The sequence below is a fragment of the Theropithecus gelada genome, chromosome 11, assembly GCF_003255815.1.
Source record: "Theropithecus gelada isolate Dixy chromosome 11, Tgel_1.0, whole genome shotgun sequence".
Taxonomy (NCBI): domain Eukaryota; kingdom Metazoa; phylum Chordata; class Mammalia; order Primates; family Cercopithecidae; genus Theropithecus; species Theropithecus gelada.
Window position 1 is genome coordinate 79,342,084 of NC_037679.1, and position 25,936 is coordinate 79,368,019.

The 25,936-nt window shown below is 52.7% G+C and overlaps 1 protein-coding gene across 4 annotated transcripts in view; it reads right to left on the minus strand.

Moving 5' to 3' along the window:
* PXN (paxillin) overlaps positions 1-25,936 on the minus strand; it is a 60,914-nt gene that overhangs the window by 12,384 nt on the left and 22,594 nt on the right. For 3 of the 4 annotated variants that reach the window (XM_025400920.1, XM_025400919.1, XM_025400921.1), the window contains exons 2-5: positions 1,453-1,679; positions 1,020-1,135; positions 476-612; positions 155-356 (exon numbers count right to left, since the gene is read on the minus strand). In XM_025400920.1, coding sequence (XP_025256705.1) covers positions 155-356; positions 476-612; positions 1,020-1,135; positions 1,453-1,679 — 682 coding nt within the window. Of the gene's footprint in view, positions 1-154; positions 357-475; positions 613-1,019; positions 1,136-1,452; positions 1,680-1,935; positions 2,023-25,936 lie in introns of all 4 variants that reach the window. The other variant, XM_025400918.1, reaches the window with a different exon arrangement.

The following is a 25,936-nucleotide window of genomic DNA, read 5'->3' on the forward strand; positions in this document are numbered from 1 at the left end:
GGTGTCCATGAGACTCTCCACTATCCCCCCAGTGCCTGGCAAACGGCAGACACTGGAGGGAATGGCTGATACCAGGACTAAGGGGACAGACACTGGACCCAGGGCAGGCTGAACCAGCCCTTCCCCACCTGGGGAGAGCCCAGTGGGTACTCACACGGGGCTGGGCACGGAGCTCTCCAGTTCATCCAAGAGACTCTCCACGCTGGGCCGCACGTCCTCCAGGCCCCGGCCCCCATTCCGCTTAGGCTTCTCTTTCGTCAGGGGCCCAGCTTTGCCTCCCAGGGGGCTGTTAGTCTCTGGGACACCATAGTGGGGGCTCAGGGCCCCAGGAAGCGGGGGGCTTGAGTTGGCCTCATCTTGCAGAGAGGAGAGAAAAAGGCTGCTCAGCCCTTGAGCCCTCCTGGGATGTAGAGGTCAGCAGGTGGGCCCTGGGCCCTGGGCCCTGGTAGACCCTGCCCCAGGGACCCGGTCCTACCTGCAGGGAAGCCTGGTGGGTTATGCTGCACAGCATTCAGTTCCAGCAGCAGGCGGTCGAGTTCAGAAAGGTTGCTGCCCAGGGACGTGCTCATTACGGTGGGTGAAGGCTCAGCTGATTTCTGCTTGTTGGGGAAGCTTTGAGAGGCAAAGGAAAGAAGACAGTGAGAGATGCTCTCTGGCTTTGTACTGGCTTGGCAGTTCCCAAATTCCCAAGGAGAATAAGGCAGAGGAGATGTGAAGTCTTCCCCTACAAGAGGACAGAGAGTAGGGAAGGGACTAGTAAGAAGAGGGAAGGAAGGAAGTCTTGCTTCAGTTCCTCAGCTACACAGAGATGCTGTGACAGCCCAGAATGTCCACAGCATGGAGATGGCACTGATGAGGCAGATGGGCCCATCGAGAGGCCTTCTGCAGCTTAAACCAGAAGAACCCCACGCGGCCCAGTCGCCACGCCTGCTCCTGGGCCTCCGCTGCCTCCCACCCTGGCCAGGTTCCTGAGATTTCTAAGCAGGAGGAAAGGTGCCCTGGGCAGACTGGGGCAGTACCTGTAGACGTGCTCCTCCTCACCCACTCGGGAGCATGGAGAGCCAACGCTGTCCTGAGGGTTGGAGGCACTGGAAGTTTTGGCACTGGAGCCGTACACAGGTGATGAGGACTGAGGCTGTGAGAAGGAGAACACTCAGAGGCTACCCCAAGGGGAGAAAAAGGAACAGGGGACGGGAGCAGCTCGAGTCACCCCCAGGAGGCCCCTGCCCACAGCCAGCCTCACCAGGGAATTTCCACAGTCAGGCCAGGAGACCTGTGATTAACCACTTGGTCACTGCCCCACTCACGTGGTGAGTAGAAAGAGCAGTGTCTGGTTGAGAAGGGTCGACTACCCCAATTCCATTCCATCCCCTGGTTTCCTAAGCCCCTGCCAGGTAAGTTCCCTCTGTCCCCCAGCCTCCTCCACCTTCCCAGTCCCTGTCCCCGCCTCACCTGCTGGTGGATGAATCGGGAGCCACTGGGCTGCCACTGGTCTAAAGGGTCAAGGATTGTGCCATTGAGGGCCTCGCTGGACGGGGGTGGGGGGACGGGGGGTGGCACGGCGATCTCCTGGTATGTGTGGTTTCCAGTTGGGTATGAGTAGGGGGTCTCCTCCGACAAGAACACAGGCCGTTTGGAGATGTGGGAGGTGGTGGACTCCAAGTCCGCCAGCAGGGCGTCTGCAAAGAGAAGGCAAGGGGAGCAGGTGAGAACCGGGATCCTGGGGACTCTCCCATGGCAGGGCCCTCCCTGCCTGCACCTCAAGAGTTAATGCCTTCTAGCACCTGCCCCACCCATGGGAGAAATGACTAGCCTCGGGACAGGAAGCGAACCAGCCTAACCAAGAGCCGGCTCCCAAAGCTGACTTCTTCTGGCCACCCAGGACTGAAGGTACTCTATAGGCGGGCTCTGGGGCTGCCCCGTGGGATCTCCTACCTCTGGGAGTCAGGCACCTGGTGCTGCGTTCCCTCCTGACAGGGCCGCGCAGCCGCGAGTGAGAAGTGCCTGCCTGGAACTCTGAATCTGCAGGGCAACGCGGAGAGAATGGGCGGGAGGGGCCCCACGTCACAGGGAGGGGCCCTGGCGGTGCCAGGCCCTCACTTGATTTCTAAGAGCTTAGGCTTTCTCAGCCCCCGACTGGAAGGGGCACACAGAATAGTCCCTGCCCTCCTGACCAGGTGGAAGCAGAAGCCCAGGCTCCAGGTTCCTCCTGAGGCTCCAGGCTTATGGGGTAAGGTGTGCGGGGAGGTGGGGGCTGGAGTGAGGCTGGTGCAGCGGTCCCCACCCGCTCAGTGAGCAGGGGGCAAGACTGCTCCGTTGGCTGTTTCTGCAGAAGTCTGGCAAGCAGCCCGACCCCAGAGGCTCCAGGCCCCCACTGTTCTGCTTTTAACAGCAGCAAAGGAGCCAAATCAGCCCTCCAGTGTAAGCTTCCATTACCCTGGCACCTGGCAGCCAACAGGGGGCACTAGGTCTCCCCAGTCTCCAGAAAAGAAGGATATAGATAGAGGGGCAGGGGTAGGACCTGCTGACCCCCACCTCCTCCATCCCCTCCTGGGACCCTCAACAGCCCCACAGCTCAGACAGCCTGGCCCTGGATGCCACACCCTCATTCCTGCCCCGTTCACAACTTGCTCACTCTCAGCTCCCTGGTAACCTGCTGGGTCACTTATTAGTTTATTGCCACTTATTAGTACCAGGCACACTGCTAGGCATTCTAGCGGCATGTACAAGGTCTCCGTTAATCCCCCTAATACCCCCTGTAGTTGGAATTCTGATTCTCCCCACAGGGATGAATAAAGCTGGCTTGGAGAGGCAGAGGTCAGACGTGTTTGCTCCAAATAACAAAGCCAGTGAGTGGCACAATTGTCTGACTCCTCAGAAGCCCCAAACCCCAAAAACCTGGCCTGTAAGAGGCCACTATGACTACCAGATGACACCACACTTAAAGGGTTCAACTTCCTGAATGCTGGAAGCCCAAGCTGTGAGGCCTGCCAGTGTGATCCTTCCTTGTGGCCTTGCTCCCAGTCCCCCAACCTGTGTTCAGAGGAGGGAAGAGAGAAGCAAGGCCCTCACCCAGGGCCTTGGTTTATGGGGCCACACCTTCTCCCAGCTGCCTGTCCTGATCTCCTACCCTCAAGGCTGGCCACACCTACCCCTGGTGTGTAGAACAGAGGGGATGTCTGTTCCAAGGCCTAAGACCCTGGGTCTTGTCTCCTGACCTCCAAGGAAGGTCAGGTCCTACAGCCTGCCCCGCCCCTCCAGGTCCCATGGAAGAGGCCTGGCTTCCTGTCTCTAGCAAACCGGAACTAGGAGTTGGCAGGTATCTAGGTAACAGCAGAAAAGGAACCAGTGTCCAGCCAATCCCCACAGCCTCTCCAGCGCCACACCTGCTGTCTTGGCTGCAGGCAGTGTCCTCATTTCCTCTGGGCCCAATCAGCAATGGGCGGGTCCCTCTTTCTCCACCACGGGCAGGGCCAGCTAAGAAACCCCACAGGACTCCCCAGAGCAGGCAATGAGTGCAACCCTGGTAGGGGCAGGAGCAGCTGCCATCTTTGAAGGCCCACTGGGGCCAGGAACTTCACCTTTGTTACCTGCCATCCTCCTCACAACGCCACTAGCACAGATGGCATAACTGCGGTTCAGAGGCAGAGTCACATCCCACACTGCCACGGCTGGCTGAAGTGAGAATGCTGGACTCTGAACTCAGGTCTCTTGGACTCCAAACACCCAACAGAAGACAAATGGTCAGGCTTCCTTGTCAAACATTTTGAATCAGGGACTCCACCAAACGCCCGCTCCACCACAATGTGATTCTAAGCCTGGGCTTTTGGTTTATGGATTGGATTCTGGTTTACGATGTCAACAGGCTCTTGGGAGCACAGATCCCTAGGTTGGTGGAGTATTGGTGAGAGGATGCAGTCCTGGGGCACAGAGACAAAAGATCACTCATTCTGAGGTCGAGCCACACCTGAGTTCAAGCGCCAGCTCCCCTCTCTACTATCCATGCCACATGGCAAATCGCTTAGCTTCTCAGGGCCTGTTTTCTCAGTAAGCTCTTGAATAACTCTGACCTCAAAGCACTGGTGTGAGGTTTATAAGGGCCAGCAGGTACACTGGAAGCTGCAAACATCAGCTGCAAATATCAGGCTCTCCAGACCCAAGTCACTCTGCAGGAGGAAGCTCCATAGCACAATGGAAGCTACAAACATCAGATCTGATTTGCTCTGTAAAATCCAGAATAAGGCCTTCCTTCAGGGAGAGCAGTGTAGGTAGGATGCAAAGTACTGCCTTCTCCTGTCTCCTAAGTCTTTTCTGGGTAGAATACGAGCAAAACATGGCAAAGAGGGCAACCTTGAAAAGGAAAGGAAAGTAATAAAGCAATATTCAAAGTGCAGCATGTCCCAGCCTGGGCAATACAGTGACAGCCTGTCTCTACAAACAATGTAAAAATTAGCTGGCTGTGGTGGCGCATGCCTATAGTCCCAGCTACTCAGGAGGCTGAGGTGAGAGGATCACTTGAGAACAGGAGTTGGAGATCAGCCTGGGCAACATAGTGAGACCCCATCTCTACAAAAAATTTAAAAATTAGCTGGATGTGGTGATAGGAGCCTGTAGTCCCAGTTACTCAAGAGGCTGAGGCAGGAGGACTGCTTGAGCCCTGGAGGTCAAGGCTACAGTGAGCTACAATTGCACCACTGCACTCTAGCCGGGGTGACAGAGAGAGACTCTATCTTAAAAAAAACAAGCAAACCATAGAGTGTAGATGTCAGGGAGAAAGCACATCATTATTCAGTTTCCTCCAAAGATCTGTCCATTTGAGGGACAGAGAAAAACCCCAGCAAGTCCATCCACCAGCCACAGGGTCTCTGGTATGGCTTCCTCCTCTCTCTCAACTCTTCATCCTCACCTAGAGATTTGGACAGGCAAGAACTAGGCAAGAGGGGTAGGGGTTAGTGCCTCCAAACCCCCCAACAAACTCCTCAAGAAAGAACCAGAAATATAGGAGGCAAGCCAACAGCAGACTCCTAGCTTTACTTTGGTTTCCAATGGGTACAAATACCTGAGACTTCCCCAAGGCTGCAAAATGGTTAAGGGTCAAAGTCCCCTTGCAAGGTCAGCAAATGTCCCCTCTGGCTTGAGCAAAGAGCCGGCAGACACTGTGCAGGAGTCCACTTGAAGGCAGAGCCCCATCGCAGCAGGGTCCCCCAGTGTCCAGCTCCAGCCTTTCCCTCCGCTCTAAATATTCCTTCTACTCATACCCCAAGGAAGGTGTCAGGCTATCCACTCTTCAGAGAAAATGGTACCCACTGAAACCATTCGAGACCAGGAATACACCCTCCCTTCCCACATGCTGGGAGGACAGGTTCCCTCATCCAAGCTAAGGAAGGCCTCAAACTTCCTTGGCATTACTCTACTAAGTTTCCAGGTCCAGGCTTGGGGCCCTCCAGACCCAAGTCACCCTGAAGGAGGAAGCTCTCTCTGGGGTTTCCCAACCACTTTCTGGAGGAAACGCACCCTGAATTCTGCAGGTTTTCTGTCTCTCTGGGCCAGCGAAAGTATGCAACATGAGGAGTAGGCCAGGCTGTCTCGAGGCTGGGGGCGGGCTAGGTGCAAAGTCCCCAGCGAGCCATGGGCAAAGGCCATGGAGCTATGTCCTGGCTCCGCCCTGGCAAGGAAGGGGTGCAGACTGTCTGCTGCTGCCCACCAGAGGGCACCATTGGCCCGTCGGCTTCCTGCCACTGGGAGTAACCAAAGGTAACCTCGTGCAATCTTAGAATTTTCTAGCAGGGGAAGACCGGGGAGCCCCTGGCCATGGGTGCAGTGGGGAAGTTTCAATCCTGAGAGAACAAGGCTGAGTTGGAGGAACACAGCAAGCTACTAGGAGGAACGCAGGTGGCCTGGGTACACGCTATCACTTGAAGGCGCAACCCAAGGGTGACATGCAGGGCTCTGGAGAACCAGAGGGGTGCACGCCCTCGCTTCCAGGGCCCTGTGCAAATGCAGCACTGTATGGCCCCCATCTGTACCCCATGGATGCACCTGGTCAGAGCAACAGCATGGAGCAGCTGCAGCTTTGGGCCGGGAGGCCGCCCTGGGGCAGGTGGCTGGGCAGAAACAGCGCACCATGGCCAGGCTGAGAGGAAGAGGCCCTTCCCCGGGCCTCAGCACCCGACTGAGCATAATCCTTACGGTGGGAGCTGCTGGCTGGAGCCGCATAATCCTCCAGTGGGAGCCGCTGGAGGGTTAAGGTGCAGACACCTTCAGCCCACTGCTCCGAGGAGGAGGGGACCGGTTCGCCTGCATTCCAGAGCAAGTGCTGCAGCTGCGCCCCTCACATTCCTGTACCCACCCAGGGGCTCAGGGCGGAAGGAAACCTGGGTCCCTTTGTACCTACAATGGGGATGTCCCCCAGACCGTGGCTTCTGACACATGGCACTCAATACCAGATTAAAGAGGATCAATGAAACCCTTCCGTCCCCACCCCCAACTGCAGCATAGAAACAAGCCAGGCTTCTTCCTCCTACCCAAGCCCCTGCCACTTCTTAGTGTGTGATAAAGACTATCGAGACCAGAGGCCTAGAGCTGGACAGGCGCCAAGAGAGAGGAGATAAAGGTCCATCTCTCTGAGGGGGAGGGAGGACCCAGAGCCATTCCATTCTCTCCTCCCAGGCTCTGAGGATTTTCAGTGTGACAACGTGTAGGGTGAATCCTGAGTCACCTGGACTCTGCTCAATGACTGAATTGCTCGGAGAGGCTGCTTAACTGCTTTTGTGCCTCAGTTTCCTTGTCTGCCCAATAGGAATTTCACCATTTTACTCACAGGATTGGGACTACATGAGAAAAACAGATATAAAGTGCTGACTTAGCACAGTGCCTGGAATAGAGCACACAGGAAATGGGAGTTACTAAGTAGATACGAGCTTCTTCCCAGAGAGGTGTTGAGCCCTAGGAGAGGAAAGAAATCACCTCCCCGTCCCATACAATCCCTGAGGGCAAAGGGTGCTGCCCTCTAGTCCCAGATCAGCAGGAAGCATGTGGGGCATGGAGTCAGCTTTTCCATCCCTTCCTGGAGTTTACAGGCTGCCCTGCCACACCAACCCCAGCGCCAGGGCCCCGTGGTCCCTGCCCACCTTTGCCATTCTGGACTCCTCCACCAGCAGTCCCAGGCAGAACCCACCTTGTATTCTTAAGGCCACGGCCCCACCTTAGCACGCCTTGTATTCTCGAGGCCTGGCCCAGGAGAGGCCCACAGTAAGAACAAGGTATTTTTCAGCCACCTCACCCACCTTCTTCTGCAGGCCAATTTCACTTAGCTTTCATTGCCCCAGGCAGGGAGAAGCCAGTGCAGCTTCCTTAGGAGCTGACAAGCCGAAGGAAGGAGCAGCAAACACCACCCTGAAAGCACCAGCACCAGCAGCAACCAGCTACCATAGCACAGGGGCCTTCCCCGCAGCCCTGGGCCAGCTGTCCCTCCCTGCCATCCGATAGGAAACCCAGACTCCCAGAGAGAAAAGTCCCTGTCCTAGGGGGTCTGGGGAAGCCCAGTCTCATGGCTTATCTATCCTGTTGGGTCCAGAACTCTGGACAAGGGAGGGTCCCAACTCCCTGATGACCACCTGGGCAGCCTTGGTAGCTCTGAGTGTCAGAGAAGCTGCGGCCTCCTTACAGTTGCCCACGCTCAGGGATATGAGCAGTGAGCGGGGCTTGGCCCTTCCTAAGGAAGGAGCTATGTAAACAGCAGGACCAGCTCAGGGATGGTCTCATCTCAGCCCCTTTGGTGAGACTCTTCCAGATTAGGAAGGAAAACAGAACGGGAAGGCGGGTCTCCCTCCTCCCCCGGCTCCAAGTTCCCCTCCCCTTCCCCAGCCCGGAGCACATGAGCAGTTAGAGCAGAGGTAATCTAATCCGCAGTGGGGTGCTTTCACTCGGTGAGTAAGTCCCCAGGAATGGTGAGCTGGGTATATTTATCCTGATAACCGTCCGTCCTCAGTAAGGGCCAATCCACAATTAGGCCAGATCCACTCTGCCCCACCCACCCCCAGCCCAGGGACCTAGGGCCTGGACGCTGACTAGGAACTCAGTCTCCTTGAGGGGTCTTCCCTGACAATTTGGGTTCTTGTCCACTGTCTCTTCTCCAAGAATTAAGCTCCAGAGAGCTGCGGCCTTGTCAGTCTTGTTCGACGCCATATCCCGAGCAGCTAGAATGAATGGCTGAATGACAGAGGGGCTGTGAAGAGGAGGAGGATGGGGAGGCAGCAGTGAGCAGAGCAAACAGCCAGTGCAGAGGAGGGGACCTGGGATGCCCTGATCCCAGGCCCAGTGCAGAGGAGGGGGGCTGGGATGCCCTGATCCCGGGCCCAGTGGATCAGTGGGGGCCCCTCAGCGGATCCTCTAACCTCTCTGGATGTCTTCTCTATCAAGAAAATGGGCAGAACCCAATTTGTCCCCATTCCTAGTAGCACGCTCTGAGGAGGAGATAATACGATTATGGGTGAGATTTATATAGCACCTTTGAGCTCTTCCGAGTTAGTCTAAATCCAAGATTCTGCTATTATTTGAATCCCAGACAGGAACTGCTCTCCTAAGAGGATGGATGAGAAACGATCAATACCATAGTGTCATGTAAATATTTAATAGCCATGCCTGGAGGTTACAAAGACTCAGCCACCAATTCTCCTCCGCTGACTCATACCTCACTCAACAGGAACTGTATTTTACCCTCACAGCCCTGAAGGAAGTGTGGGCTGGGGGGTGACACACAGGAAGCCAGGGGAGAAGGCCCGGGAGTCTTCCAGTCAGCTGCCAGGGGAGGAGGGGTGGTCATTTGGATAAAGTGGCTTCCTACAGGCCTAGCTTAGGAGGGTGGCTTCCTGTGTGCTGACGAGCTCTTCCTTGCAGAGGCTGACACAATATGAGTGTGCAGGCAGGCTGGCTTTATTGGCTGCCTGGCTTGTGCCCAAGGTCACAGGGCACAGGTAACCGGAGACCCGAGAGAATAAAGGCTGCAAGGCAACTCCAGCAGTCACCCTGAGCTCCAGGCAGAAGCCCAACTGTGCCAGGCCCATCTGCACCAGGCACCCACACGGGGCCCACCCGTCAGGCTCCTGGCTGCCGCCACTTCCCCATCAAATTGGGCTCCAGGAGCTTAAGCAACAGCAGGTGAGACGAGGCTGAGGCCGCCCAGGTTGACTCTGAGCATCTGTATGCATCTGCCCTGGGCTACAGGCACAGGAGTTCAGGCCAGGCTGGCCGAATACCAGAGTCTTTCTCTTCTTTTTTTCTTTTTTTGAGACAAGTCTTGTTCTGTCACTCAGGCTGGAGGCCTGATCATAGCTCATTGCAGCCTAGAATTCTCGGGCTCAAGGGATCTTCCTGCCTCAGCCTCCCAAGTAGCTAGGACTAAAAGCTTTTAAAAATTTTTTTGTAGAGACAGGGTCTTGCTATGTTGCCCAGGCTGGTCTTGAACTCCTGGCCTCAAGCCATCTTCCTGCCTGGGCCTTCCCAAAGTGCAGAGATTACAGACATGAGCTACCATGCCCGGCCCCAGAGCCTCTTTCATATTGTAAGAGACTCATCTCTCCTGTCCAGAATCAGTGGGCCCCTCCCTCCTCCAGAGGTCCCAGAACATTGTGGACACATTTCATTGGTCAGATGTCATCCACCTCTTTAGGTCACCCAGAGATGCTAGACCTTTTAAGGTCAAGTCTAGGGCCCCATCCCAGGCCCAACTCACAGCTCCTTCAATGGGTAAAACCCAGATTTGCATACAAAAAGACAGCCTCAAACCCAGGAGACTCATGGGCTGGAAAGGTTCTTAGCTGTTCCAAATCTACTCCAACCCATTCCTGCAATCTGGGCTCTTCCAGGCAAGTTGATCTGTTGCAGAGCAGGGCGGCTCCTTGGGCCTCTCACCCCTGCTAATCACCAACAGAGGTTAGGAGGGGCTCAAAGTGAGTCATCATCCCACAGAGACCCGAACAAAAAGTTCAAAAGTTTGCCTGTTCCTGAGATGAGCTGCAGTTTTTTTTGCGATGTTTGTGGATTTCATAGCATGTTACCCACTCTGTTAGTCGGGTTCTCACTAACCAGCCAGCACCTTCCCCTTTTTTCAGGCAGCAAGGTCATTTCCCTGAAGTCAGCTCTCACTTGCCTGACTTCCCCAGTTCTCTTTTCTAAGTCCCTTTAATAGCTCCCACATTAAGCTGGTCACCAAGTCACATCAATTCTTCCCTCGCAGGGCCTCTCCCTGTCATCACTCGCCTTCCTTTCCTTTCATCACACACAGCCAGCCACTTGGACTAGCATCCGAATCCATGCTCAGTGCCTTCCTGAACTTGACTGCAGCCCCCTGCCCTGGGTTCTCCCAATCTAACCCTTCCTGCAGACACCATCGGCCCGAACTTCTTGGCACCCAGCCTTTTTGGGGCATGCCTCACACTTCACTCTGGCCTCTCCCACTAGACTGCAGGCCCTCTGTGGGCAGGAACATCCTCCCACTCCTGAATCCCCACAGCATGGATACCCTCAAAGGCCTCCTTTTTTTTTTTTTTTGAAATGGAGTCTTGCTCTGTCAACCAGGCTGGAGTGCAGTGACATGATCTCGGCTCACTGTAGCCTCCACCTCCTGGGTTCAAACAATCCTCCCGCCTCAGTCTCCCAAGTAGCTGGGACTACAGGTACACACCACGCCCGGCTAATTTTTGTATTTTCTTAGTAGAGTTGAGGTTTCACATTGTTGGCCAGGCTTGTCTCAAACTCCTGACTTCAAGTGATCCACCTGCCTCGGCATTCCAAAGTGCTGGGATTACAAGCATGAGCCACTGTGCCCAGCCCTCACAGGCCTCTTAGAGGGGCTTGAATGAATGTGTGCAGACCACGGGGCGGAGTTATAATACTCACCCACTGTTGCCCTCTCTGCCTATAAAACAAGGCCAGAAACCCTGGGGATGCCATTCTGTTCTTGACGCTCTCAGAATATGGCCCCAAACTAACCTTCACTGCTTCCTTGGTCCCCCTCACTGCAGCCCATGTCTCTAGCCAAATTGGGCTCCCTGCTTCCCTTTTCGCCGTGTGCCTTTCTTCACAATACTGAATGTGCCCCACCACTACCTCTATCATCTTTCACCTGGTTTGAGACTCTCACACAAGGACATCCATACCCCCAGGGGACACAGGAAGCCACCTCAGGATAAACCCAGAACACTTAGAGGATCAAATGTACTCAGGGGCAAGAAATGTAAATAATTGTCTTAAAACAAACAAAGCTACATTACCGAGTCAAATGCAAAATACAAGTGAAATTGTAAGGTAAAAAGAGAGGCTTCAAGGCCTGCATGGTGGTTTATGCTTGTAATCCCAGCACTTTGGGAGGCAAGGAGATTGCTTGAGGCCAGAACTTCGAAACCATGTTGGCCAGGCCAAGGTGGTGAAACCTCATCTCTACTAAAAATACAAAACTTAGCTGAGCATGGTGGTGCATGCCTGTAATCCCAGCCTCTTGGGAGGCTGAGGCAGGAGAACGGCTTAAACCCAGGAGGCAGAGGTTGCAGTGGACAGAGATTGCGCCACTGCACTCCAGCCTGGGCGACAGAGCAAGACTCTGTCTCCAAAAAAAAAAAAAAAAAACCAGATAACAGGACGTTTTGCACATGCTCACGCTCTTGGGGACTTTTAGCAAACAATTTTAAGCAGCACCACAAAGCCCCCACTGTCCACACATAAAACCACCCTGCCCATATCACAGATTTGGCTGGTCTGGCATCGCTGGGAGCTGGGACAGTCACACAGTTCTTTGGACACCCTCCTGGCATCCCGCCTGCATGGCAGTATGGTAGAGTGGAAGGAATGGGCCTTCTAACAGTGAGGAGGATGGGTTCAAATCCGCCACTCACTAGCCTGGGTGACCAGTGACTAAATCATTCTGGGCTTTAGTTTACTCAGGCACCTCATAGCACACATAGTGAGTAATGGATGAAAAAGAATGTGAAAGCCATCCTGGTGACTGGGATAAAATAAACGTAAGCCTCCCACTCTGACACACAGGAGACACTCAGTCAGTAGATTCACATCACTGATTTTCATCTCCCATAAGGCCAGCAGGGGGAGGAGTCGGAGCCAAGGACTGCAGCCAGGGATCCTGGGAGCTGTGACAGGTTGTCACTAACTCAGCCTTCTTGCTGAGCAAACCACTGACCTCACCCTCTGTGTCTCGGGTTCATTCCAAGTCCTCCTTGGAGAACGTCAGCTGAGCCCAGGCGCCTCCGACTCACTGCCTAGCAAGGACCGAGGCAAGCAAGGGAAGCTGCAGGGCCCCAGCGCCTCCACCCCCACCCCATCCCTACTGCCTGCCGGGAAGTCACAGCTGTCTAAGAAGCCTGTGGCTTTGAACCCAGAATCGCGACAATAGAAGGAACTGCCCAAGCTCCACGGTAGCTCCCAGAGGAACCCAGGAGAGAGCAGCCTCTGCTCCTGCCACGGAAGCTCTGACCCCAGCAGAGTGCCAAACAGGGATCCAAAGACGGGGCTGTGAGGCCAGAAAGCAGCTCAGGAGGGGGTGAGGAGTGGAACAACCCTTCCTGAGCATCCACCAGGAGCCCAGCCTTGCAGGCCCATTTGTTGCCAGGGATTAGAATGCGGACACCCAGAGCCGCCCCATGAGGCCCCACGAGGACAGTGCTGCCTGACTGCAGAGATCACCCATGTTCTTCCCAGGACGCCCCACAAGGAGAGGAATGATCGCTTTCAGCAGCTGTCCCTCCTCTGCTCGTCACCACTCTCCACTCCCACAACACACATCCCCAGAGCCCCCAGAGGAATCCAAAAATGCAGGCTGGGTTCTGCTCTGCCGCTGCCCACTCCAGGTCTCCGGTTCTCTTTTCTTTCTGCCTCCTCCTCACCCTCTGCCTCAGGAGGGGTCTTGAGCTACAGAGGAGCCCCTAGCGGTGGTACAGAGAGCTCAAGAATTCTGAGAAGGCTGGTGCACTCCATGTTCTGGCCTCACTTGTTGATGTGCAAGGCCGACGCGCTCAAGTGCTTTCCCCCTGTGCTACGCTGCTGGTGGGCCCATCTGAACCCCAGGATGCAAGATGGGCCTGCCCCAGGAACCAATCTCTGACCTCACACAGATGACATCAGAATCATTAGGAGACACACAGGCAGACAAGGGACTCCACTGTAAGCACCAAACCAGCCAACGGGGGACAGTCAGCAAGACAGCCAGCCTAGATTTTCCAACCCACAGTCAGCCTAGCTGTCCCCTTCAATGGACAGCCACCTGTCTCATCCAAGCACTTTTCCCACTGAGCAAAAATGTAGGCAGTTCCATGTCTTGCCCTCTGTACTGCTGTTTTTACCTACTCTGTGTATGGGCGCAAGAGGGCTGCAGAGGGCACAGCACGCTGGGGAAACACAAGTCTGAGCACAGAGCTGTCCTCAGCCACTGGTTCTCGACCCTGATGTGCCATCAATCAGCCATGAGGTGTGCCACCAGTCCCTGGCTAATCATCCTAAGGTATGGACATCTGCAACTGATTTTTTTTTTTTTTTTTTTGAGACAGGGTCTTGCTGTTACCCAGGCTGAAGGCTGAAATACAGTGGCACGGTCTCAACTCACTGGTCTCCACCTCCTGGGCTCAAGTGATCCTCCCACCTCAGTCTCCTGACTAGCTGGAACTATAGGTGTGTGCCACCATGCCCAGCTGATCTTTTTTTTTTTTTTTTTTTGAGACGGAGTCTCGCTCTGTCGCCCAGGCTGGAGTGCAGTGGCCGGATCTCAGCTCACTGCAAACTCCGCCTCCCAGGTTTACGCCATTCTCCTGCCTCAGCCTCCTGAGTAGCTGGGACTACAGGCGCCCGCCACCTCGCCCGGCTAGTTTTTTGTATTTTTAGTAGAGACGGGGTTTCACCGTGTTAGCCAGGATGGTCTGGATCTCCTGACCTCGTGATCCGCCCGTCTCGGCCTCCCAAAGTGCTGGGATTACAGGCTTGAGCCACCACGCCCGGCCTTTTTTTTTTTGAGATGGAGTCTCACTCTGTCACCCAGGCTGGCGTGCAGTGGTGCCATCTCAGCTCACTACAACCTCTGCCTCCTGGATTCAAGCTATTCCCTGCCTCAGCCTTCCGAGTAGCTGGGATTACAGATGCCTGCCACCACGCCCAGTTAATTTTTGTATTTTTAGTAAAGACAAGGTTTCATCATCTTGGCCAGGCTGATCTTGAACTCCTGACCTTGTGATCCACCCGCCTTGGCCTCCCAAAGTGCTGGCATTACAGGCGTGAGCCACCGTGCCCATACTCCAGCTGATCTTTTAATTTAATTTAGTTTTATTTATTTATTTATTTATTTATTTATTTGAGACAAGGTCTCACTCTGTCACCCAGGCTGGAGTGCAGTGGTGTGATCATAGCTCACTGCAACCTCAAACTTCTGGGCTCAAGTGATCCTCCCACCTCAGCCTCCCAAGTCATGAGGGCTACAGGTGAATGCCACCATACTTGGCTAATTTTTCTATTTTTTGTAGAGACAGGGTCTCAGGATGTTGCCAGGGGTAGCCTGGAACTCCTGGGCTCAAGTGATCCTCCTGCCTCAGTCTCTCACAGTGCTGGAATTATGGGCATGAGCCACTGCACCTGGTCACTGCTTGCATGCTTATGTGCTTATGTATATATGTATGTATACACACACACACACACACATATATATATATGTACATACATACACACATACACAGAATTTCACATCTGTTGCCCAGGCTGGGGTACAGTGGCATGATCACGGTTCCCTGCAACTTCTGCCTCTTGGATTCAAGCAATTCTTGTGCCTCAGTCTCCCAAGTAGCTGGAATTACAAGCATCTGCTAACACGCCCTGCTAATTTTTGTATTTTTAGTAGAGATGGGGTTTCACCATGCTGGCCAGGCTGGTCTCAAACTCCTGCTGGTCACTGCTTTTACTTTGGAGAAAATAAACTGAAGTGGGTTCAAGATGGCTCCATGACCATCAGCCCCACCCACATGTGTTCCAATGCATTTACTTGAGTGAAAGAAAGAGCTAGCAGTGCACAGAATGCCAGACACACCCTCGGTGTCATCTGAAGGCTATGTCCTGACAGCACACCATTTGAAACCACTAACATAGATGGTCACAAGTGCTGAGAAGTGGGGGAGGGGAGGGGAGTCAGGCCAGCTGCCCCCAGAATGCTCCCCAAGCTGACCCCCAGTGACCCTTTTGCCTCCCTAGAAGTGTCTACATCATCCAGCCCTGGGTCTTCTTGGGCACACAAGCTTTGGAAGCCATCTGCTCATTTCAGGGCTCTAGGAAATGATGGGGCCCCTTGACAGCTGGTGTCCCCACAGACAGTTGGCACCTCCTGAATATGGAGTGGTCTCAGGAGGCCCATCCCATGCACAGAAGCTCCAAGTCTCATCTCAGTCCCCCCACCCCACTGAGCTTTGTAGGCTCCCCAGGCACAATGGTAGGCAGCAGGTCTGACCCGACCCAGGGCCCTGGTGGGATGGTATCACTGGGCTACAAAGGAGGAATGCCCCCGGCCACTGTCCTGAAGAGGGCAAGGCCAATTTCTCTGGAGGCCCGGAGCCTTGCCAACTCTCCACATGGGGAAATCTGCCTCTTCCTGGTCAGGGAGGAAGCAGATGGAGCTGCAGAGTCACGCTGGGAAACCACAATAGAAAAAAAAGAGAGAAGATATTTTCCTGAAACAAAAAGCACCCAGGGAGACCTCTGGGCTTTCAGCCTGGCTGGTGGAGCTCACATGTAGGGATATCAAGGTGCAGGGGAGAGGGAGGATAGGGTGCGAACAGAACTCAAATGAGACCATGTCGCAGTTAGCCTGCAAGAAGCCCACTAACCCCAAAGCTGAGGAAGCAGGCCAAGCAAATGCCAAGCCTCATGGGTAAACTGAATGGAGGTGTCTGTGCCCGGGGGCTCATGCAGCAGAGAGGGTTCCAGGGCTCCAACGAGGCTTGGCTGGCCTGGCCTCCCTCCACTGTGCCCAGCTGGCTATGCCAGGGACTGATGGGGGAGGTACACACCTTGCCCCTGGTTTGGATTTTATTGCAGAAGACACTCTGGGGCTCTGCAAATCCAGCCCAGCAGAGCCAGATGGCAACAGCAGTACATGGCCGCAATGCCCAGAAACACCACACAGAAAGTCCCCACGTACACACATGGAGCATTCCAGAAGGTTGTTTGGAAGTTGGATTTTGAGCTGTGGAGAATGTCTTCTAATAGAAACGATACTCTGAGGGGAAACCTAGGTGACTGTTCAGGTAGACCATTTACATCACTAGCTCCAGCGGACGCTAGGTTCTGCCATGTTTGCAGAGACTGCTCTCTTGCCATAAGGTGCCAGGGTGAACCCCATCATTTCTCCTTCAGACAGTGCCTGCTCTGTGCCTGGCTATGTATGGGGAGCACAGCTGTCCTTGGATGCTCCTAAGCCAAACTTCCCAAGGACAGCAAATCCCATGCTTCTGCCCCCTAACAACTGTGCTGCAACACAGGGAGCTTCGTGGCCAGCTGGGGAACCTCTGATGGGAACCAAATGGTCAGGTGGGGCTGCTCCTTCTCCTCCTGCCCATCTTTAGGTTCAGACAGGAAATGGCCACCAAAAAAGCCAGGGAGCTGAGCAAGCACCTGTCCCATTACTGCCCTTTCAGGTGCCACTAGTTTCTCCTTTTTACAAGGTGGAAGTTTCTGCCAGGTGTGGTGGATCACGCCTGTAATCCCAGCACTTTGCGAGGCCAAGGCTAACAGATCACCTGAGGTCAAGAGTTCCAAACCAGCCTGGCCAACGTGGTGAAACCCCGTCTCTACTAAAAATACAAAAAAATTAGGCCAGGCACGGTGGCTCATGCCTGTAATCCCAACACTCTGGGAGGCTGAGGCGGGTGGATCACAAAGTCAGGAGTTAGAGACCAGCCTGGCCAGCATAGTGAAACCCCATCTCTACTGAAAATACAAAAAATTAGCCAGACGTGGTAGTGGGCGCCTATAGTCCCAGCTACTCAGGAGGCTGAGGCAGGAGAATGGCGTGAACCCAGGAGGCAGAGTTGCAGTGAGCTGAGATGGCGCCATGGCACTCCAGCCTGGGCTACAGAGCGAGACTCCGTCCTAGTGCATCACCAGCACACAGCCAGGCATATCACTAGTGCCTATCTCACCAGGTGACAGAGGGGGGATGAGGAGCTATCGCACCCACAAAGCTGACATCCCTGATTGCCCCACCAGAGCAGGTGCATGCCCAGCACTGCAAGCCATAAGCAACTGCAGAGAAGGTGCTCTGACAGGTGTGTTAGGTAGCCTGACTCTCCCACAGTGCCTCCAGAGTCATTTGTTAGGACACCGGGACCAGACCATCAGACTGTAAACAAGATCTGGGCTAAAAAACTGAGAGGCTTTGCAGGACCCAACCAAAACAGCAATCTCTTTCCCTGGCTTTGAAGCCATTCCCAAGTTCAAAGGGTCACCAAGCAGATGCATCTGGAGGCCCTGCACTCGTGGTGTGGGAAGTTCAGTGCACAAGCCAACGGGAAGAAGGGCACTGCTGATCCTCCCAGGAGTCCAGTCCAAAGGCCGGCATCGCAGCCCCACAGTGCTCCCAACAATGCAAGTGCCAAGAAAGGAGTCCAGGGATGGCCCTTCTGAAGTCTCTGCCTCCTAACTCTGCCAGAGCATTCAGCCATTGGAGCATCAACAGTGACCCACCCAGGACTGACTCCAGAGGCCCTGAGTGTCAGGCATAACAGTGCCCATCCACTCAGGGTGGCCGGCACCTGGCCCCACAATCCACCCTCTTCCTGCTGACTCAGTTCAGCTCCCCACCCCTAGAGCATAAGTATTTCACATTCTCTTTCCTTCCCTTTCAAAGGGAAAGGGAGGAAGAGAGTCCCCCGAGGGAGCTAAACTGTACATCAGAAGTCTTAATCTGGCATCTAGAGATGACCTTCCTGGGGATCTGTGGACCACCTGAAATTTCACTACCATGTCCCTACCACACTACTCTGGGGAGAGATCCCAATAGTCATGGTCCAAAGGGGTTGCGAATCTGAAAGAAACCACTGCCCTGGACAGGCCTGACAGTGCACCACCTTGCCCCTGTCAGCTCACGGCTTGGTCCTTTGAAGACAAGTCTGATCACTTGGGGCTGAAGCTGCCTCAGCTTCACCTCAATCCCAGGTGATTGGAATTTCTAGAAGGGGACCCGCCTGGGCACTGACCCAGGCAGCAAACTCCAGCAAAGCTACCCCAGTTCAGAGGACACAAAACAGATGTGGCCTCGCTTGGGTATCCAAGGCAGAGCCACCTGCACCTGTCTCACATACCTCCTCCCAAGACCCTCCCTTTGACGCTCTCACTGGGACAGCCTCACCTTCGCTAATGACGGCTCCAATCGTGTTCACAAACACATAGTGCACATGGGCACTATGCTGGGCATGGGAGGGGCCAAGATACAGTGCCTGTCCCCGGGGAGACTAGCAGGAGACTGTCATAAATGAGAGGCAGAAGGCCCTGAAAGAGGCAGTGGGCCAGGAGGAAAGGGGAGGGGCTTTCCAGGCAGAGGTGGAAAACAGCCTGGGAAAGTGCCCAGACAGAGGGGATGGGAGCTCAGAGTGCAAGTCCCAGCTTGATGGAAGAGGAGTCAAGGGCTGAGGGCCGGCTGGGGAGTCTAGACTTACAAGGGCAAGCCACAGAAGGAAGGCGGTCAGCAGCGGAACAGCAGGACCAGGCTTGTGCTTTACATCACTCAGGCAGGGGAGATCAGAGAGAGGCAGGGCTGAACTGGAAGAAGAGCAAGAGTTGCAATACTCTACATGAAACCAGGTAAAATCGACATTACCTGGAAACTGAGTGGATGTGGAGAAGGAGCGAGGAGTGCAGGATGCCTCCCATGTTTGTTTCCTGCGGGAGGGATGGGACAGCCACCAGATGAGACAGGGAAGAAGGTCTGCGGCAGGGGTCAGGTGATGACGGTAACAAGGGATCAGGAGTCACACCAAGGACAGGCAGAGCCACAGGGATCCCTGACCCAGGGCTCAAGGACTGTTTTCTCTGGCCAAGGCACCTATCTAAGTAACAGTTTGTTAAATTATATGGTACCCTTCTCCTGAACACAAGTTGTTCTCCCTGTCTGGCTTTTGGAGAACCTCAGGAAGTTGCATGCAGCCTGCTCTGGGAATTCTCAGCGTGCTCAGGAAGACTATGGGCTCCCTTCCTCTGCCTGCTCCCATCTGCACTGAGTCTGCCTCTGAAATTCAAATACAAAGCCAGTGCCATCTCCGACAGCCCTCCTCCAGGAAAAAGAGGGGTCAGGCTAAGCAGGTTATCAGAGGAACCAGATCCTTCCTGCCACATGAGCATGCGGCGCACCCCTGGGGCCAGAGGGCCCAGGACACAATCTCAGGCCCCAAACCCTCATGGAAATGCCCTTCAGAACTGACCCATGGCCCCAGCCCCAGCTGACCAGAGAGAGACTTTGCACAGATAAAGCTCATCTCATGGCCAAGTGCGGTGGTTCATGCCTGCAATCCCAGCACTTTGCGAGGCCGAGGTGAACGGATCACTTGAGGTCAGGAGTTTGAGTCCAGCCTGGCCAACATGGAGAAATCTTGTCTCTACTAAAAACACAAAAAATAGCCAGGCATGGTGGTACACGCCTGTAATCCCAGTTACTCAGGAGGCTGGGGCAGGAGAATTGCTTGAATCTGGGAGGCAGAGGTTGCAGTGAGCCAAGATCATGCCGCTGCACTCCAGCCTGGGCGACAGAGCGAGACTCAGGCAAACAAAAACAAAAACAAAAACAAAACCAGCTCATCTCACTGTAGGAGAACAGATGCTGCAGAGGCCAGCCCCATCTCAGCTATCGTCGCAAGGTCATCCCCAAAAGGTCATTCCAATGAGGATGCAAAGCCTAATGACAGTCCTTGACCTTGTGGCTCAGGATAAGTTTGATTAGCTTGAAAGATCCAACTGGACACAGGGCACCAAATCACTACCAATGAACTAAACACACACACACATCCTCCCTCCAGGCCTCTGCATGAGCTATTCCCTCTCCCTAGACCTCTCTCCTGTCTTCTTTACCAGGCTAAATCCTTTCTAATCCCTTGAGACTCATAATAGCTTAGTTTATCTTCTTCAACAAGAGGATAAAAAGGATCCATCCTGCCTACCTAGAAAAAAAGCAACGTGTTGTTTTTATGCTGGGAAGGCCTCTTTCCAAAATCTTATTATAGAATGATCATTTAAGTAAAGGACAAAGGTTGGGGCCCTTTCTAAATGTTGAGGTTCTATTTAAACACACAACAAAGGGCTGGGCATGGTGGCTCATGCCTGTAGTCCAAGCATTTTGGGAGGCCAAGGCGGGACGATTGCTTGAGGGCAGGAATTTAAGACCAGACTGGGCAACACAGCAAGACCCTGTCTCTACAAAAAGTTTTAAATAATTAGCCAGGTGCTATAGCACACACCTGTAATTCCAGTTACTTAGGAAGCTGAGGATGGAAGATGGATTGAACCCAGGTGTTTGAAGCTGCAAGTGTGCTATGATGGCATCACTGTACTCCAGCCTGGGCAACAGAGAAATCCTATCTCTTTTTTTTTTTTTTTCTTGAGATGGAGTCTCACTCTGTCACCTAGACTGGAGTGCAGTGGTGCAATCTTGGCTCACTAAAAGCTCAGTCTCCCGGGTTCACACCATTCTCCTGCCTCAGCCTTCCAAGAAGCTGGGACTACAGGTGCCCGCCACCACGCCCAGCTAATTTTTTCTATTTTCAGTAGAGACAGGGTTTCACCTTGTTAGCCAAGATGGTCTCCATCCACCCGCCTCGGCCTCCCAAAGTGCTGGAGGCGTGAGCCACTATGCCCGGCCAAGAAATCCTATCTATTTTTTTTTTTTTGAGACGGAGTCTCGCTCTGTTGTCCGGGCTGGAGTGCAGTGGCGGGATCTCAGCTCACTGCAAGCTCCGCCTCCCGGGTTCACGCCATTCTCCTGCCTCAGCCTCCCAAAGTGCTGGGATTACAGGCTTGAGCCACCGCGCCCGGCCAGAAATCCTATCTCTTAAAACACATACGAAACAGTGTCAGTTTAAGGTACCATTTCCTCCAGGAAACCCTCCCTGACCTTACTCCCCTATAAAGGGCTTGAGGCTCCATTCCTTTGAGTTCCCAAAGCACTGTGCAATTCTGTGTCAGGAACTGTCTGCCTAAGGGGCCATGTCTCACAGCCTAGGAATAGCACGGTGTGGGTAGGGAGTATGCCTATATTCACCTTCATCTGAGCATTGACCAGAGCCTAGCACATAATACGGGCTCCATGGATGATACCAAACAAATCAACAAATGACCCACGCCAAGCTAGTCTGCTGCTGAGATCAGCCTTGCCACTTCAGCTCATGCCACCTCCCAGTCCTCCCTAAGAGCTCACTAGATGCAAAGCCCAGTGAGGGAGAGCAACACAGGAGCACAGGGCCCGAGTTGTTCCTACTCTTCTATCCCAGAATGTCCCATCTACTGTGATCTAGTTGCCACCACCCCTCCCCAACCAGCAAAACTCCTACCCTAAAATAAAAAAATAAAAAATCAAAGGAATAGTCCACAAGATTTTGTGGCTGGAGCAAAGCCCCCTGTGGGTACTTAAGGTTTAAACTCACTGGGTGGCCTATCTGGCTTCCTTTGCGGGTGGGGAAGGGGAGCTCCACAAGGTGGACTCAGGGCATAGGAATGAGGCAGCTGGGAGGGAGTCGAGGCCTGGGCCTGGGTGACTCTTTGGTGCTGGGGAAGGAGGAGGAGGGGCATCACATAGCAACAGAGCAAGAAGGAATAGAAGTGTGGCAGCCTCAGGTCCTGCAGATCTGGTCACACCTCTCCCCCATGGAGCAGAGGAGGTAGGGAACATGAGATGGAATGTGTAGATTTTCTCAAACGTGCATCACCGGAATGTGTCAGCAACACTAAGCATGGGGCTGTGTAGCCCAGAGAGACTGACAGCATCGATTATCATGACTGAACCACAGATGGGATGAACCACAAAGCACATACAGATTAGTGAGGCTGAGGGAGTTCACAGGCAGGGAAACTAGCCAGGGAGGAAGAAGACAACACGTTCTCAGACAAGAATAGGAAAAGGAAGGGAAGAAAAAAAAAACAAAACCCAATGTTTTCCCAACATTTTTGTTAACTTCTTTAGACTTTAAAAGGCCTTTAAAAAAAAAAAAAAAAAAAAGAATGCTAGAAATATTAAATTTGTGGGTAAATATAAAAGGTGGACTACATAGTATGGCTTTCATAATATATGTAGAAATAAAACAAAAGACAGGAGGGGGAAATGGAAATACACTGTTCTTACATTATACGTGAAATGGTATGATTTGAAGGCAGACTGATTAATTTAAACCTGCAAACCATAGAGTAACCACTAAAATAATCAAACCAATGAAGTATAGCTAAATAAGCAAAGAGTAGAAATAAAACGGAATCCTAAAAAATACTCAATGAATCTAAAACAAGGCAAGAGGTCAGACACAATGACTCACACCTGTAATCCCAGCATGTTGGGAGGCCAAGGCAGAAGGATTGCTTGAGACCAGGAGTTAGAGACCAGCCTGGGCAACACAGTGAGATTCCATCTCTACAAAAATAAAAATAAAAATAAAAAATTAGGCTGGGCACAGTGGCTCACACCTTTAATCCTAGCACTTTGGGAGGTTGAGGTGGGCAGATCACTTGAGGTCAGGAGATTGAGTCCAGCCTGGCCAACAAGGTGAAACCTCATCTCTACTAAAAATACAAAAATTAGCTGGGCAAGGTAGCGCATGCCTGTTATCCCGGTTCCTCTAGAGGCTGAGACATGAGAATCACTTGAACCTGGGAGGCAGAGGTTGCAGTGAGCCAAGATCATGCCACTGCACTCCAGCCTGGGGGACAGAGAAAGACTCTGTCTCAAAAAAAAAAAAAAAAAAAAAAAAAATTTTAGCCAGGCCGGGCACAGTGGCTCATGCCTGTAATCCCAGCACTTTGGGAGGCTGAGGCGGGCAGATCACGAGGTCAGGAGATCGAGACCATCCTGGCTAACATGGTGAAACCCCGTCTCTACTAAAAATACAAAAAATTAGCTAGGCATGGTGGTGTGTGCCTGTAGTCCCAGCTACTCAGGAGACTGAGGCAGGAGAATGACTTGAACCCGGGAGGCAGAGGTTGCAGTGAGCCAGGATCATGCCATTGTACTCCAGCCTGGGCAACAGAGTGAGACTCTGTCTTTAAAAAAAAAAAGAAAGAAAAGAAAAAGAAAAATGTAGTCGGGCATGTCAGCACATGCCTGTAATCCCAGCTACTCGAGAGACTGAGGCAGGAGGATCACTTGAGCCTAGGAGTTTGACACTGTAGTAAGCCATGGCTGCACCACTGCACTTCAGCCTGGGTGACAGCAAGACCTGTCTCTACAAAAAAATTTTTTTAAAAAAAGAAGGCTAAAAAAGAAGAAAGAATAAAGAACAGATGGCACAAATGGAAAATGAATGTCAAGATGATAGACTTCAATCTAACCACACTGATAATTACTTTAAAATTTAAAAGGTTTATATACTCCAATTAAAAGGCAAAAATTGTCAGGCTGGGTAGAAAGGCAGTATTTAATACATGCTGTCTACAAGAAACACACTTTACATATAAAGACACAGATAGATTCAGTGTAAAGCAATGGGGAAAGATATACCATGCAAACACTAATATCAAGGAAGGCAGAGTGGCCCTTTGAGGGAGCCAGCTGGCAGCTGCCACTGAGCTCTGGTGTGCCCTCGCCTGCTCCCGACTTGCCACTGTTTGCCCTCACCCCAGAACAAGTCAGCTAGGAAGCCACACCATAGCTATGGCTTTCAAAGCCATCGATGGAACTAGAGGTGGCAATTTATTAAATCAGAATTACCCTAACCTGCCGCAACATCAAATCTCTGGAGAAGGTGTGTGCTGACTTGATCAGAGGTGCCAAGGAAAAGAATCTCAAAGTGAAGATCAGTTTGGATGCCTACCAAGACTCTGAGAATCACTATAAGAAAAACACCTCGTGGTGAAGGAAACAAGGGATCGTTTCCAGATGAGAATCCACAAGTGACTCACTGACCTGGACGGTCCTCCCGAGATTGCTAAGCAGATTACGTCCATCTGTCCTGAGCTGAGATTCAAGGTTAAAGTCACTACTGCAGATGTTTCAAGCAACTATTTTATTAAACAGAATAGCAGTTGTTTAAAAGAAAAAAAGAAAGAAAGTTGAAGTGCTTCTGTTAATATCAGACGAGGCAGACTTCCAGACAGGAATATTACCTGAGGTAAAGAGGGACATTTCATAATGATAAGAGTCAACTCACCATGAAGACATAATCGTCCTAAATGTACACACACTCAATGACAGAGCTCTAAAGTAGATAAGGCAAAAATGGACAACATTGAAAAGAAAAAGCGACAAATCCACAATCCTAGTTGGAAACTGGAGATTTTGACTCTCCAGTTGGGAAAGCTCAATAATTGAGAAAAAGCTCTTCCAAAGGAAGCCAGGGGAAGATAAAAGCAAATAACCCAAGAAAGGTGAAGAGCAGGAGGACAGCAGGCTGACAGACTGCTGGTCTGGGGAACATGAGGGACCCCAAGCCTTTGCTCACGGAAGAAGAGGCAGCTGGAGGACGGCCACAGAGCAGGAAATCCTCCCTCCTCTGCACACAGTCCACAGACCTTCCCCAGAGGGAAGCACACCAGCTCACACCACACTTCTCCTGGGGTCACTTTCAGTCCCTGATAACCCTGGGTAGGGGTGAGTGCTCAACAGCCCCCACTGCCATCAGCAGACACCTGGTTTATTATGTTTCCTCAATTACTGCACCCCTGAGCACATGATACATGATCCACAGATGACTTTCTCTCTCTCACACACACACACACACACGCGCGCGCACACATACACACCAGACTGTCCCCTCTCTTCCCTCCTCCCCAATGGCACCGCATGGCATCACCCTTACCAGCGAGCGGGAATCAGAACAGAGTCTACAATGTGAGCAATGGGCTGTACGGGACAGTCACCGAATCCAATCCTAGCTCTGCCACTAACCAGCAACTCACCTCAGGCAAGTCGCTCACCTCTCTGTCTTTCAGTGTCGTCATCTAGAATACCTACTTCAGAGGGCTGTTGTGAGGAAACGATAAGGGAACACAAGGGAGGTATTTAGAACAGTGGCTGCCACAGAGTGAGTGACACTATATTAATGCTGGCACTTATGGCCAGGTGCGGTGGCTCACATCTGTAATCCCAAAAGTTTGGGAGGCCGAGGTGGGAGGATCACTGAAGTCAGGAGTTCAAGACCAGCCTGGCCAACATGGTGAAACCCCATCTCTACTAAAAATACAAAAATTAGCTGGGTGTGGTGATGGGCGACTGTAATTCCAGCTACTCTGGAGGCTGAGACAGGAGAATTGCTTGAACCTGTGAGGTGGAAGTTACAGTGAGCCAAAATTGCACCACTGCATTCCAGCCTGGACGACAGACCAAGACTTTACTGTGTCTCAAAAAAAAAAAAAAAAAAAAAAAAAAGCTAGCATAATTCCAATTATGTAAACACATATGTACCAAAAATATTTTACAGAAATACATTAAAATATGAATTGTGGGCCGGGCGCGGTGGTTCCAGCCTGTAATCCCAGCACTTTGGGAGGCCGAGACGGGCGGATCACGAGGTCAGGAGATCGAGACCATCCTGGCTAACATGGTGAAACCCCGTCTCTACTAAAAATACAAAAAACTAGCCGGGCGTGGTGGCGGGCGCCTGTAGTCCCAGCTACTCGGAGGCTGAGGCAGGAGAATGGCGTGAACCTGGGAGGCGGAGCTTGCAGTGAGCCGAGATCGCGCCACTGCACTCCAGCCTGGGTGACACAG